The sequence below is a fragment of the Cebus imitator genome, unplaced genomic scaffold (assembly GCF_001604975.1).
Source record: "Cebus imitator isolate Cc_AM_T3 unplaced genomic scaffold, Cebus_imitator-1.0 Scaffold296, whole genome shotgun sequence".
NCBI classification, from domain to species: domain Eukaryota; kingdom Metazoa; phylum Chordata; class Mammalia; order Primates; family Cebidae; genus Cebus; species Cebus imitator.
Window position 1 is genome coordinate 2,293,413 of NW_016107611.1, and position 12,364 is coordinate 2,305,776.

General features: G+C 53.8%; 1 protein-coding gene across 1 annotated transcript; it reads right to left on the bottom strand.

Annotated features, from left to right (window-relative positions):
• Positions 1-873: 873 nt before the first annotated feature.
• LOC108285369 (Myb related transcription factor, partner of profilin) lies at positions 874-11,700 on the bottom strand. Its single transcript, XM_017502523.2, has 3 exons — positions 11,635-11,700; positions 10,324-10,886; positions 874-1,990 (listed from the first exon to the last, which is right to left on the bottom strand). Exons 2-3 carry the CDS (start codon positions 10,832-10,834, stop codon positions 1,476-1,478), a joined length of 1,026 nt encoding a protein of 341 aa, XP_017358012.1. The 5' UTR covers positions 10,835-10,886; positions 11,635-11,700; the 3' UTR covers positions 874-1,475.
• Positions 11,701-12,364: the final 664 nt, after the last annotated feature.

The following is a 12,364-nucleotide window of genomic DNA, read 5'->3' on the forward strand; positions in this document are numbered from 1 at the left end:
AAAAAAAAAAAAAAAAAAAGAAAGAAAGAAAAAGTATAATATAATTATAGGAAGAAAACCTCTGACATCTTTATGCCCATTTACAGATGAGAATGCTAGAAGCCCATGGCTACTCAGTTGGCCGAAGCAGCCTCAGGGCTTGAGTCATGTCTGAGTCCAGGATGATGGTGACTGTCTACTTTGTTACCTGGCCCTGCAGCAGAGTAAAAGAACCAGTTCCTGCCTTCATGACATTATGGGGCAAATGTGCCTTAAACAGATAAGTCCTGTGTTCATTTAGAGATACCATGAAAAAGAACCTGGCTGTGTGTGGGGGCTCATGCTTGTAGTCCCAACACTTTGGGAGGCCAAGGTCGGAGGACTGCCTGAGCCCAAGAGTCCAAGACCAGCCTGGACAACACAGGAAAACCCCATCTCTACAAAAATCAAACAGTTAGCCGGGCAGATGGTGCAGGTCTGTGGTCCCAGCTACTTGGGAGGCTGAGGCAGGAGGAGTGCTTGAGCCTGGGAAGTCGAGGCTGCAGTGAGCCGTGATAGTGCCACTGCATTCCAGTCTGGGCAACAGAGCGAGATCCTATCTCAAAAAAACAAAAAAGAAAAGAAAAAGAAAAAGAACCACAGACACTGAGAGAGACTCTAAGAGGCAAACCCATGTTAGCCTTGGGGAGGGAATCTAGGACTTTCTCCTGGAGGTGACATTTAGACTGGTATCTAAAGGATGAATAGGAATAAGATTTCATGTGAACAGAAGACTTGATGGATTTAAAAACCAAAAAAAAGGCTGGAAAACCACCAGCCTCCCAATTGCCTGCCTGTGCAGGGGGCAGGTGTAGGTGCTGGTCCCCCCAGGCCCGTCTCAGACAGAGCCTCAAGTAATTGTATTAAAAATAAGTTTATTGATATCTTGTCACCACTGGGGAGAAAGGAGGGGGTTGAGCTCCAGAAGTCAGAGATGGCAATGGTAGGCAGAGAACCCAATCTCTGCCTCTCCTATCAGAACTCGGAGTCTCCTCTCCCTAGGGTATAGACGGCTATATCCTCTTTGTCATCCATATTTTGATTTGTCTCACGACTCCCACCCCCTCCAAAGTCTGGGATGGGGAGGTAGGGAGTCCCCCACGGGTCAATTCTTTTCAAGTCAAGAACAGGAATTGTTAGGGAAGGGCTATGTGCAGACCCGAGAGGTTTCCTCCCCACCCCACATAGGGCAATAATAAATAACATGAAATCGATGGCTTAGAAGTCAGGGTTAAGGGAGGCAGCCAGGCAGACAGCACTGTACCAGAGAAAGGGGTTGGGGGGGCCCACTGCTGAGGCCTCCCCAGAGAATCAGGCACTAACTAGCACAGGGAGTGGGTGCTCACATCCCTGGAGCAGGGAGCTAGGGTGCAGCTGGGATGGGCAGAGAGCATCGCCCCCCTCGACTGCGCCAAGCTGGGGAGAGGGGGTGCAGGCAGGAGTGTAGATAGTAGATTTCACGGAGATTTCCATCGACCGCGCCTTTTCCGTGTAGGGAAACCTTTTCTCCGCTTGTGTGGGGGGGAGTCGTGTGGAGGGAGTGGGGCTGAAGGTAGCCGGGGCGCCCCCTCCTCGCTTCTTGGGGCAATGATCACTCCCCTGGCTGCCACCACTGCCCCGTCCACCACAGCAGCCACCACAGACACGGGCTCTGGGGTGATCTCTACTTTGGGGGCTGCTCGCAGGAAGTCCAGGGAGGGGTCTGGGGCCGAGAGCATGGGTGGAGGCCGAGGAGGGGGTGGGGGGCTTGGGGGCGAGGGTGCCACTTGGGCCAGCGGCAGTGGGGGTGGCAGTGGAGGGGCTGGAGGCGGTGGAGACAAGGCCAGGCGAGGCAGCTGGACTGGCTGCAGGGCCGAAGGGGGTGGGGACTCACGCTCCTTGGGCCGAGGGCAGCCCCCTTCCTGGGGATTGCAGGAGGGCCGGGCCCAGGGCTCGGGGCTGCTGGAGTCCCCCTTGCTGTGGGCTGATGTATCTGTAGAGAAAGAAATGCAGGTAAGGGGTGAGTGACCCTTGATGCTGCCTTGATTTCCCCTTTCCCCCTCCCTCCCTCACCTTCCCCCGACCCAAACCTAGAACAGTCTTTCTCTGTTACCCAGGCTGGAGTGCTGTGGCACGATCTCGGCCCACTGCAATCTCCACCTCCCGGGTCCAAGCGATTCTCCTGCCTCAGCCTCTGGAGTGGCTGGGATTACAGATGCCCACCACCACACCCAACCAATTTTTGTATTTTTAGTTAAGACAGGGTTTCACCATGTTGGCCAGGCTGGTCTCGAACTCCTCACCTCATCATGCCTGGCCTCCCAAAGTGCTGGGATTACAGGCATGAGCCATTGCACTCAGCCCCAGAACGATCCTTTTAAAATGTAAGCCAGATCATGCCTTAGACGAGAAGCTCCAAGGAAAGCCAGTCTTTCTACCCAGAGAAGAGTCTGTGCCAGCTTTAGTGAAAACAGGTCCTGGAAGTCCCTTGCTGGCAGGCAGCTCCCATTTCACCCACAGTAAGAGCCAACACTTTTTTTTTTTTTTTTTTTTTTGTAGCCTAGGCTGGAGTGCAGTGGTGCGCGTATGATCTCGGCTCACTGCAACCTCCATCTTCTGGCTTCAAACGATTCTCCTGCCTCAGCCTCCCCAGATAGCTGGGACTACAGGTATGTGCCACCCTGCCTGGCTAAATTTTTGTATTTTTAGTAGAGACAGGGTTTTCTTGGCCAGGCTGGTCTCAAACAGGCTGACCTCAAGTGATCTATCCATCTTGGCCTCCCAAAGTTCTGGGATTGCAGGCATGAGCCACCATGCCCGACAAGGGCCAACATTTGACAAGGCTCTGAACTATGTGGATACTGCACCCACTGCTGGATCCTGAGGAGGTGAGAGAGGGGCCTGGGGGAGAGTAAGGGTGGCCGGGTACTGGGGACATTTCCCTGAGACTCTCTCCAACCAAGGCTGCAGGATTTTCCAGTTCAGCCCCCAGCCTGGTAGGCTTCCTCAGTCTCTACTCACCTGGGGTCTGACTCATGCTCGTGGGCTTGAACGCAGTCTGCATACACAGGCGCCCAGCTTCCTGGGCCCAGCCTGAACCTCTCGCCTGGGCTCCTGACTCCTCTCTCCTGCTGGGCACTCTAGATTGTCTAAAAATGCTCCAAACTCCCTTGCTCAGAGCTAGGCTTCTGATCCTCCCCAAACCTGCTCCTCCCTCAGCTCCTCCCATCTCAGCAGATGCAGCTCCATCCTCCCAGCTGCTCAGGTTAAACACCTTCACTGTTTGCTTTACTAAGACACCATCTGCGTGCAGACACTATCAGCTCTGCCTTCAAATTAATTACATCCAACGTCTTTCTCCATGGTCCCCCACCCCTGGTCTAACCGCCAGCATCTCCCAGCGAGACCACTGCAGTCACCACCTCACTGACGGCTCTCTGCTTCCACCCCTGCCCCGACACTGTCTTTTTCCACCATCAGCCTGAGGGGGTCCAACTAAATTACAAGGCAGTGAGGCTACAGGAAACAAGCTAGTCACAAAGGACCACAGATCTTAGGGGCCATTTATATGAAATGTCCAAAAGAGGCAAATCTGGCTGGGTGCAGTGGCTCATGCCTGTAATCCCAGCGCTTTGGGAGGCTGAGACGGGTGGATCAACTGAGGTCAGGACTTTGAGACCAGCCTGGCCAACATGGTAAAATCCCGTCTCTAGTAAAAATACAGAAAACCAGCTGAGTGTGGTGGCTCATGCCTGTAATCCCAGCTATTCAGGAGGCTGAGGCAGAAGAATTGCTTGAACCTGGGAGGTGGAGGTTGTAGTGAGCTGAGGGCACGCGACTGTACTCCAGCCTGGGCAATAGAGCAAGATTCTGTCTCAAAAAGAAAAAAATAGGCAAATCTATAGAGACAGAAAGCAGACGAGTGGCTTCCAGGGGCTGGGGGAAGATGGGGAAGATGGGGATTAGGGATGGCTAAGAGGTGCAGGGTTTCTTTCTGGAGTGATGAAAATGTTCTAAAATTGATTGTGGTGATGGTTGCACAACCGTGACTATACTAAAAGCCATTGATTTGTACACTTTATTTTTTATATTTTTGAGACAAGAGTCTCGCTCTGTTGCCCATGCTGGAGTGCAGTGGTGAGATCTCAGCTCACTGCAGGCTTAACCTCCCCAGCTTAGCGATCCTCCCATCTCAGCCTCCTGAGCTGCTGGGACCACAGACGCACAACCCCATGCCAGGCTAATTTTATTTATTTTTTTGTAGAGATGAGGTCTCACTATGTTGCTCAGGCTGGTCTCAAACTTCTGGGCTCAAGCGAATTGTACACTTTAAGTGAGTTGATAGTATAGTATGGGAATTATATCTAATATAATTATTTTTAAAAATACAAGTCAGGCCAGCCACAGTGGTTCACATCTGTAATCCCAGTAGTCTGGGAGGTCGATCACGAGGTCAAGAGTAGTCTGGCGGGCGGATCACGAGGTCAAGAGATCTACACCATCCTGGCCAACATGGTGAAACCCCGTCTCTACTAAAAATACAGCAATTAGCTGGGTGTGGTGGTGCGTGCCTGTAGTACCAGCTACTTGGGAGGCTGAGGCAGGAGAATCGCTTGAACCTGGGAGTCTAGATCGCACCACTGCACTCTGTCCAGCCTGGCAACAGAGCAAGACTCTGTTCCAAGAAAAAAAATATGTAAGTCAGATATTGTTTCTATGCTCGAACCGTCCTGTGGCTCCCACCTCGCTCAGGGTAAAAGCAAAGTCCTTGAGGCCTCTAGGGCCCTGCCTCCCTGACCTCAGCTCCCATCCCTCCCTCTGAACTTACTTAGCTCTAGCCATGTGGGCTCCTTGCGGACCCTCAAACACATCAGGCCTACTTCTTTTTTTTTCTTTTTTTTTGAGTAGGAGTCTCATTCTGTCACCCAGGCAGGAGTGCAGTGGCGCAGTCTCGGCTCACTGCAGCCTCTGCCTCCTGGGCTCAATCGATTCTCCCACCTCAGCCTCCTGAGTCGCTGGGACTACAGGTGTGCACCGCCATGCCTGGCTAATTTTTGTTTTGTTTTTGTAGAGACAGGGTTTTGCCATGTTGCTCAGGCTGGCCTGTCCCTCTCCTTTTCTCTCCCCTAACCCTACCTGATTCCTCTCCTAGCTCTTATCTCCACCTGGCATGGAGTGGCTCTGCGTCTGCTGTCTGCCTCCTCCTCCTGATGTCAGCTCCATCAGGCAGGGCTTTCGATCGCTCCCTTCTGTTTACCCGGTGCCTAGAACAGTGTCCAGCACAACATTTTTTCTTTAATGAGAAAACAACTGGGGCTTCCAGAGAGTCAGCGCTGATTGGGTCCCAGGCTCCAGAGCTCCCAGCAGCCACAGGAGAAAGTCCAGCCTCTTTCCACAGCTCTGGGGCCTCAGCGCTTGCTCCCACCTCCTTCTTTCTGTCTGTCTTCCCACGTGCTGTTCCCTGGGCCAGGCTCACACTGCCTCTTGCGTCAGCTTGGATGTTTTTTTCGGATGTTCCTTCCTTGGGGAAGTTGGCCTCTCGCTCCTTGGCCAAATCAGATTACCCCGTTCTTCTCTCAAAAACAGCCAGCCAAAGAAAGAGAGAGAAAAGAAAAAAAAAATAACAAAAACAAAAAACCAGCCATCCAGGCTAGGCACAATGGCTCACGCTAGTAATCCCAGCATTTTGGGAGGCCCAGGCATGTGGATCACCTGATGTCAGGAGTTTGCGAACAGCCTGGCCAACATGGTGAAGTCCTGTCTCTACTCAAAATATAAAAATTAGCTGGGCGTGATAGGGCATGCCTGTAATCCCAGCTACTCCAGGTACAAGAATCGCTTGAACCTTGGAGGCAGAGGTTGCAGTGAGACTAGATCGAACTCTAGCCTGGGCGACAGATCAAGACCCTGTCTCAAAGACAAACCAACAAACCAGCCACATCCTGCCCTGGCTGCTGGGGTCCAGCCTCCCTGGGCCAGCCACCAGCAGGAGGTAGGGAGGCTGGGAGAGAGATAAGCAGAGCGGACAGTTACAGGACAACTGAGCCAGGCCCTGGGCTAAATCCCCTCTTACATGATCTCATGGAGTCCTCCCAGCCATTCTCTGGGGAAGGCACTATCATGACCATCGCCCCATTTTACAGATGAGGTGACTTGATGCTCAGAGAGAGGTGTCATATGCAGAAAAGGGATTTGAACCTGGGTTGACTCCAGAGTCCGTGCTTTTGTTCGTTTTGTAGAGATGGGGGCCTCGCTATATTGCCCAGGTTGGTCTCAAACTCCTAGCCTCAAATGATCCTCCTACCTTGGCTTCCCAAAGTGCTGGGATTACAGGTGTGAGCCACTGCATGGCCAGAGTCCACGCTCTTTTTGTTTTTGAGACAGAGTCTCACTCTGTCACCCAGGCTGGAGTGCAGTGGCATAATCTGGACTCACTGCAACTTTTACCTCCCAGGTTCACTCATGCCTCAGCTTCCTGAGGAACTGGGATTATAGGCATGTGCACCACGCCTGGCTGATTTTGTATTTTTAGTAGAGACGAGGTTTTACCATGTTGGCCAGGCTGGTCTCGAACTCCTGTTCTCAAGGGATTCGCCCACCTTGGCCTCCTCGGTCTCCCAGAGTGCTGGGATTACAGGTGTGAACCACTTCGCCACAGCAGAATCCATGCTCTTAAACACTTCTGGGGCAAGGGCTGTGGGCCTGGGGTGTGGGTATTGGTAGGAAGTCTTCCTTATAAGGAACATGGGAATTGCAGCCACTCAGAAATGTGGCTTTTCTGGTCTACTGAGTAAAAAGGAACAGAAAGTAGCCCAGCCTTCATGCCCACCAGGTTCACAGGAGTCATAGAGGCCACTGCAAGAGTTTTTTTTTTTTTTTTTTGGTTTTTACTTTTTTCTTTTAGAGACAGAGTCTAGCTTTGTCACCCAGGCTGGAGTGTAATGGTGTGATCTCCACTCACTGCAACTTCCACCTCCCAAGCTCAAGCAATTCTCCTGCCTCAGCCTCCAGAGTAGCTGGGATTATAGGCACACACCACCACGCCTGGCTAATTTTTGTATTTTAGTAGAGATGGAGTTTCACCAGGTTACCTAGGCTGGTCTGGAGCTCCTGACCTCAGGTGATCTACCTGCCTCAGCCTCCCAAAGTGCTGGGATTACAGGTGTGAGCCACCGTGCCCAGCTGTTTTGTTTTTTTTGAGGAAGGCTCTCGCTCTGTTGCCCAGGTTGGAGTGCAGTGGTACGATCATGGCTCACTGCAACCTCTGCTTCCCAGGCTCAACGGATCCTCATGCTGCTTCAACGTCATGTGTGGCTGGGACCAAGGTGCCATGCCACCATGGCTGGTTAATTTTTGGATTTTTTTGTAGAGATGGGGTCTCACTTTGTTGCCCAGGCTAGTCTTGCACTCCTGGGATCAAGCAATCCTCCAGCCTCAGGCTCCCAAAGTGCTAGGATTACAGACATGCCTCTGTGCCTGGCTTCACTGTGAGAGTTAAAATCATATTTATTTGCAAACTTTGGATCTCAGTTTTCCCTACTTGTTGTTTTTGTTTGTTTGTTTTGAGAAGGAGTCTCGCTCTGTCACCCAGGCTGGAGTGTAGTAGCACGATCTCAGGTCACTGCAACCTCCACCTCCCAGGTTCAAGTGATTCTCCAACCTCAGCCTTCTGAGTAGCTGGGATTACAGGTGCATGCCACCATGTCCGGCTAATTTTTGTATTTTTTAGTAGAGATGAGGTTTCGCTATGTTGGCCAGGCTGGTCTCGAACTCCTGACCCCAGGTGATGTGCCTGCCTCGGCCTCCTGAAATGCTGGGATTAGGCATGAACCACTGCACCTGCCCCTCAGTTTCCGTACTTGTAAATGAGTGTGTGACCTGGGACTACACAGAGTGCTGAGATTACAGGCGTGAGCCACCGTGCCAGGCCTGTGTAAAGTTCTAATCGAGGATGCTCTATGCATGTTCCCGCCTCAGAACCTTTGCACATGCTGTTTCCTGTAGCAGGAGTGCCCTTTTCCCAGGTGTCTGCCAGGCTCACACTATTCTCACCTCTACTTGAATTTCACCTTCTCTGAGAAGCCCTTCCTGACTACCCCTACAGCCCCCTTCCGTGACTCACCATCCTCTGAATATGCCTTATTTCTCCTCTTAGTTCTTACCACCTCCTGTATACACAGTCTATTTTGAGGGTTACTTCTTTGTGGTCTGTTTTCTTCAACTACATAGAATGTCGGCTCCATAAGGAAAGGGGATCTTGTTTTTCTTTACAGTATTCCCTGCACTTACAATAGTAGCTGCCTTGAAAGGGATTCTCAATGTATTATTTGTTAAATGAGTCAATGAAGCGGTTATACAGCTTCTGAAAAAATAAGTTGGCCATCTCTGCTCTGCTCCTATGGGGCCATCTCACAGATGGAAACACCGAGGTTTGATTCAAGGTTTGAGAACAAGGATCCCACGTGATTGTGTCACCTTCCTGCTTAAGAGACTTTCATGCCTGCTGAATGCACTTAAGAGCAAATCCAGGCTGGGCGCGGTGGCTCATGCCTGTAATCCCAGCACTTTGGGAGGCCGAGGAGGGCGGATCATCTGAGATCGGGAGTTTGAGACCAGCTTGGTCGACACGGTGAAATCCTGTCTCTACCAAAAATACAAAAACTACCCAGGCATGGTGGTGGGCATCTGTAATTCCAGCTACTCAGGAGGCTGAGGCAGGAGAATCACTTGAACCTGGGAGGCAGAGGTTGTAGTGAAGCCAAGATTGTGCCCCTGCTTTCCAGCCTGGGCAACAGGGCGAGACTCCATCTAAGAAAAAAAAGAAAAGCAGGTTCAAATTCCTGACCTTGACTTCCACACCACGTGTAATCTAATTCTGACACACTCATTAACTGCTGGTCAATATTAACTCTTGTTATTGCTAGGCAATCTAGCCCAGTGGTTAACTGCCATGGACTGGGAGTTGGACACACACTTATGTTTGAGTCCTGACTCTGTCACTTGCTGTGTGACCTTGTGTTGGTGAATGAACCTCTCTGAATCACTTGATCTTGAATTGTCTTAATTGATCATGCCCATGTTCCTCCCCTTCTTCCAACGCTTCAGTGGCTCCTCATAGCAGTCAGGATAAAATCCAAACTCCTCACCTTGGCCTAAAGGCGCAGTATGGTCTGGCCTTTGCTGACCTCTCTGAGCTCATCTCAAAATGTTACTTTTCTTCAACCTTTCCCCTCTACACCCTCTGCCCTGCAACTTTTAGTTTCCCAAACTGGCCAAGCTTTCTTGCCCCCAAGCCATTGCACGTGCTGTTTCCTCTACCAAAAATACCTTCCCAGCTCTTCATCTTACTCTTTGCATTTCAGCTCTGATGCCCCCTCCTCCAGGAAGCCCTCCTGGATACTCCCCCTCCCCCGCCCACCTCCCCCACCAGAGTCGGAAACCCCTTCTGGGCTCCCACAGTCCCTAGGATCCCCCACCCCAGCCCTGTCCCCTCAACTCATCACTGTCTTCCCCACCCCACTACTGGACTGGCTCAGTCATCCATGTGTCTCCAGCCTTATCCAGCACAGAGCAGGTGCTCAGGGGATGGCTGTAGAAGAAATAATCCAGAATCAAAGCTAAGCAGGAAGTCTCTGTAGTCAGCTCTCCACACCTCTATCGAAGGCATGACCTTGGGAAAATGACCAAACACGTCTGAGTCTTTGATTTAGGAAATAGTGAAATAGTATGCATCTCGCTGCAATGACGATTCTATCAAGAACTAACAGTGAGAGTTCAGGAGGTGCTAACCTCAGCAACTTACCCATATTAGCTCATTTAATCTTTACAGCAACACTTTGAGGGGCAGACTATTTTTATCTCCATTTTACAGATGCAGCAACTGAAGTACAGTAACTTACTCAGATGACACACTGGAGTGGCAAAGTTGTGATTGGAGCCCAGGCAGTCTGCCTCCAGAGTCACTACTCTACACTGCCTTTCATGAAATCCTGCCTGTGCTGACGATCCCAGGTGTGGACCTGAGTCAGGCCTCCTAGGTCTGGTTTCATTCCTGACTCTTGACAGTCACTAGCTAAGGGACCTGAGGCAAGTCATTTCATTTCTCTGCGTTTCAGTTTCCCTCGCTATAAAGTAAGGAGGACAGCACCCACCTCACAGGCTGCAGCAAGTATTGGATGAGCCACGTAAAAGGCTTGGAACAGCGCAGGCACACAGCCAACTTTGTGTTTGCTCTCGCTAAGGCGATGCTGAAGACACTCACCTGCACGCGCAGGCACACAGCCAACTTTGTGTTTGCTCTGCTAAGGCGATGCTGAAGACACTCACCTGCACGTCGGTCCTCCCTGCGGTCTTCCGACAACACATAGCGTTGGGGGCAGGCGCTTGGGGGCGGCGGCTGTGAGGAGGGTGCTGCAGGGGGCTCCTCCGCCCCAGCACCTGCCCCTGGCACCGCCACACCTGGCCCCAGGATGGCAAAAATGGTCTCCTCTTCTGCAGAGAAGGCGTCCTCGGCGGCGGGCCCGGCACCCTGCGTGGAGTGCGGCACGCGGGCGAGCTTCTCCTTGGTGCGGCGCTTGAAGTCGTTCCAGCGCTTCTGCACCTCCTGGCCCGTGCGCTTCCAGCTGGTGATACCGTTGATCTTGGCAGCGATGCCGTCCCACACGCGCCGCCGCTCGGCCACGCTCACCCGACGGCTCTGCGCGCCGTAGAGCTGCGGGTAGTGGGCGCGCACCTCGCGGATCAGGATCTGGTTCTCTTCGAACGAGAAGCGCGGCTTGCGCAGCCGGGTGGTTTCCTCCGTTTCGCCCGCCGCCGCCGCCGCCGCCGCCGAGGCCATGGCGCCCCCCGACGCCGCCGTCCGGCCGCCTGGCGCATGGGGGGCGCCGGCGCTGTGGGCAAAGGGCGCAAGGGGCTGGCGGGGGCTCGACGTCCCCCCCGCCGCCGCCCGCCCAGACCGCCGGGCCGCGATCTCCTCGGCCCCTGGGGCAGAAGTGCGGGCGGGGGGCAGGGGGAGGGCAGGGGCGACGGGCACCCGGGGCAGTCGGAAGCGTCTAAGAATAGCTGACGCCAGCGGAGCGCTCGGCTCGGGCTTCACGTGGCGCTAAGTGCCACGCTGAGGAGTTGATGGAAATTGGGGGAGGGTCTGAGGAATGGAGGGAAAGGAGGAAAAGTGCGAGGACAGGAGGTGTCTGCAGGACTTAGAGAGTGGGGGCACGGGAGGACAGGAAATGGAGGGAGGATGGGGGTGTCTTAGGGGTCTTAGATGCATGAAGATGAGGAGATGTGGAAGGGGCGATACACCAAGAAGGGGGGAATCTGGAGCAGAGGAGGCGCTCTAGGGGCTCCGGGGGGCAACGGGGCGTCTGTAAGACTGATATGAGAAGGGCCCTGAGAGGGGCTGTCCAGGAATAATGGTGAAGTGGAAGCTCCCCTATCAGTGGAAGAGCTGGGACGATCAAATATTAGGGATCAGGGTCTGCGAGGATTGTGGGGGCTCTAGGGATTGCCACAAATTAAGGGGAGCTCTGGAGATATTGGGGGTCCGGGATCACAAGGAGACAGCAGAGGCTACGGGGGACTGCAGGAAGAGCGAGGGTCGCGGAGGGTGGGGACCGAGTCGGGCCACGGGTCACTCACCGGCGTCGCCGCAGCCGCCGGTGGGTCAGGGCTTGGGCTTCTGCGGCCTGTTCCCACCCCCCGCCCCCTCCCTCCCCTGTTTGGGCCCCGCCTCCGGCCGCCCCGCATGCCAAGGCGCAGGCGCGTCCAATGCCAGTCGGCCCCAACGCCCTCAACCTTCCCCAGCATGGCGCAGGCGCAGAACTGCGCTCCGCCGAGCCCCACCGGCAGGCCGCAACCGCGCAGCCGCAAGGTTAGCGCCGCGCGGGTCCCCAACCACCCCCCAAGGCCACAACGGCGCACGCGCGAAAACTCGTCGCGCGCATGCGCGTCTCTGGGGTGGTACCCGGGACCTGGTCTCGGCGCAGGCGTAGCGAGCCTTGGAATAGGTGGGAGATGCTGGGAGCGCGCTAGTACCGAGCGGTGTCCCAGCCTTTCCGCCAGTCTTCCAGCCCACCCTGCCCTCTAACTACGCAACTGTCCCTTTCTTTAGGAGAAAGGGGAGTGAGGCAGCGCTGAAGGGAAGCGCTTCGTCTTCTTGACAACTGCGTGGCTGGGGTGGAGGCGTGAGAAAGCCGCTTTGCCTACTCATTTGCCCGCCCCTTCGCTGGGCCGCTCCAGAGCTGCCCACCTCGCACCTCTAGAGGCTGGGCGTCCTGGTGATGTCCCGCCCCGGGCGGATGCAGTAACCATAGCAACCCACTAGCCTTCCAATCACACCTTGGGTGCCCCTCTGTCCGTACATTTACTT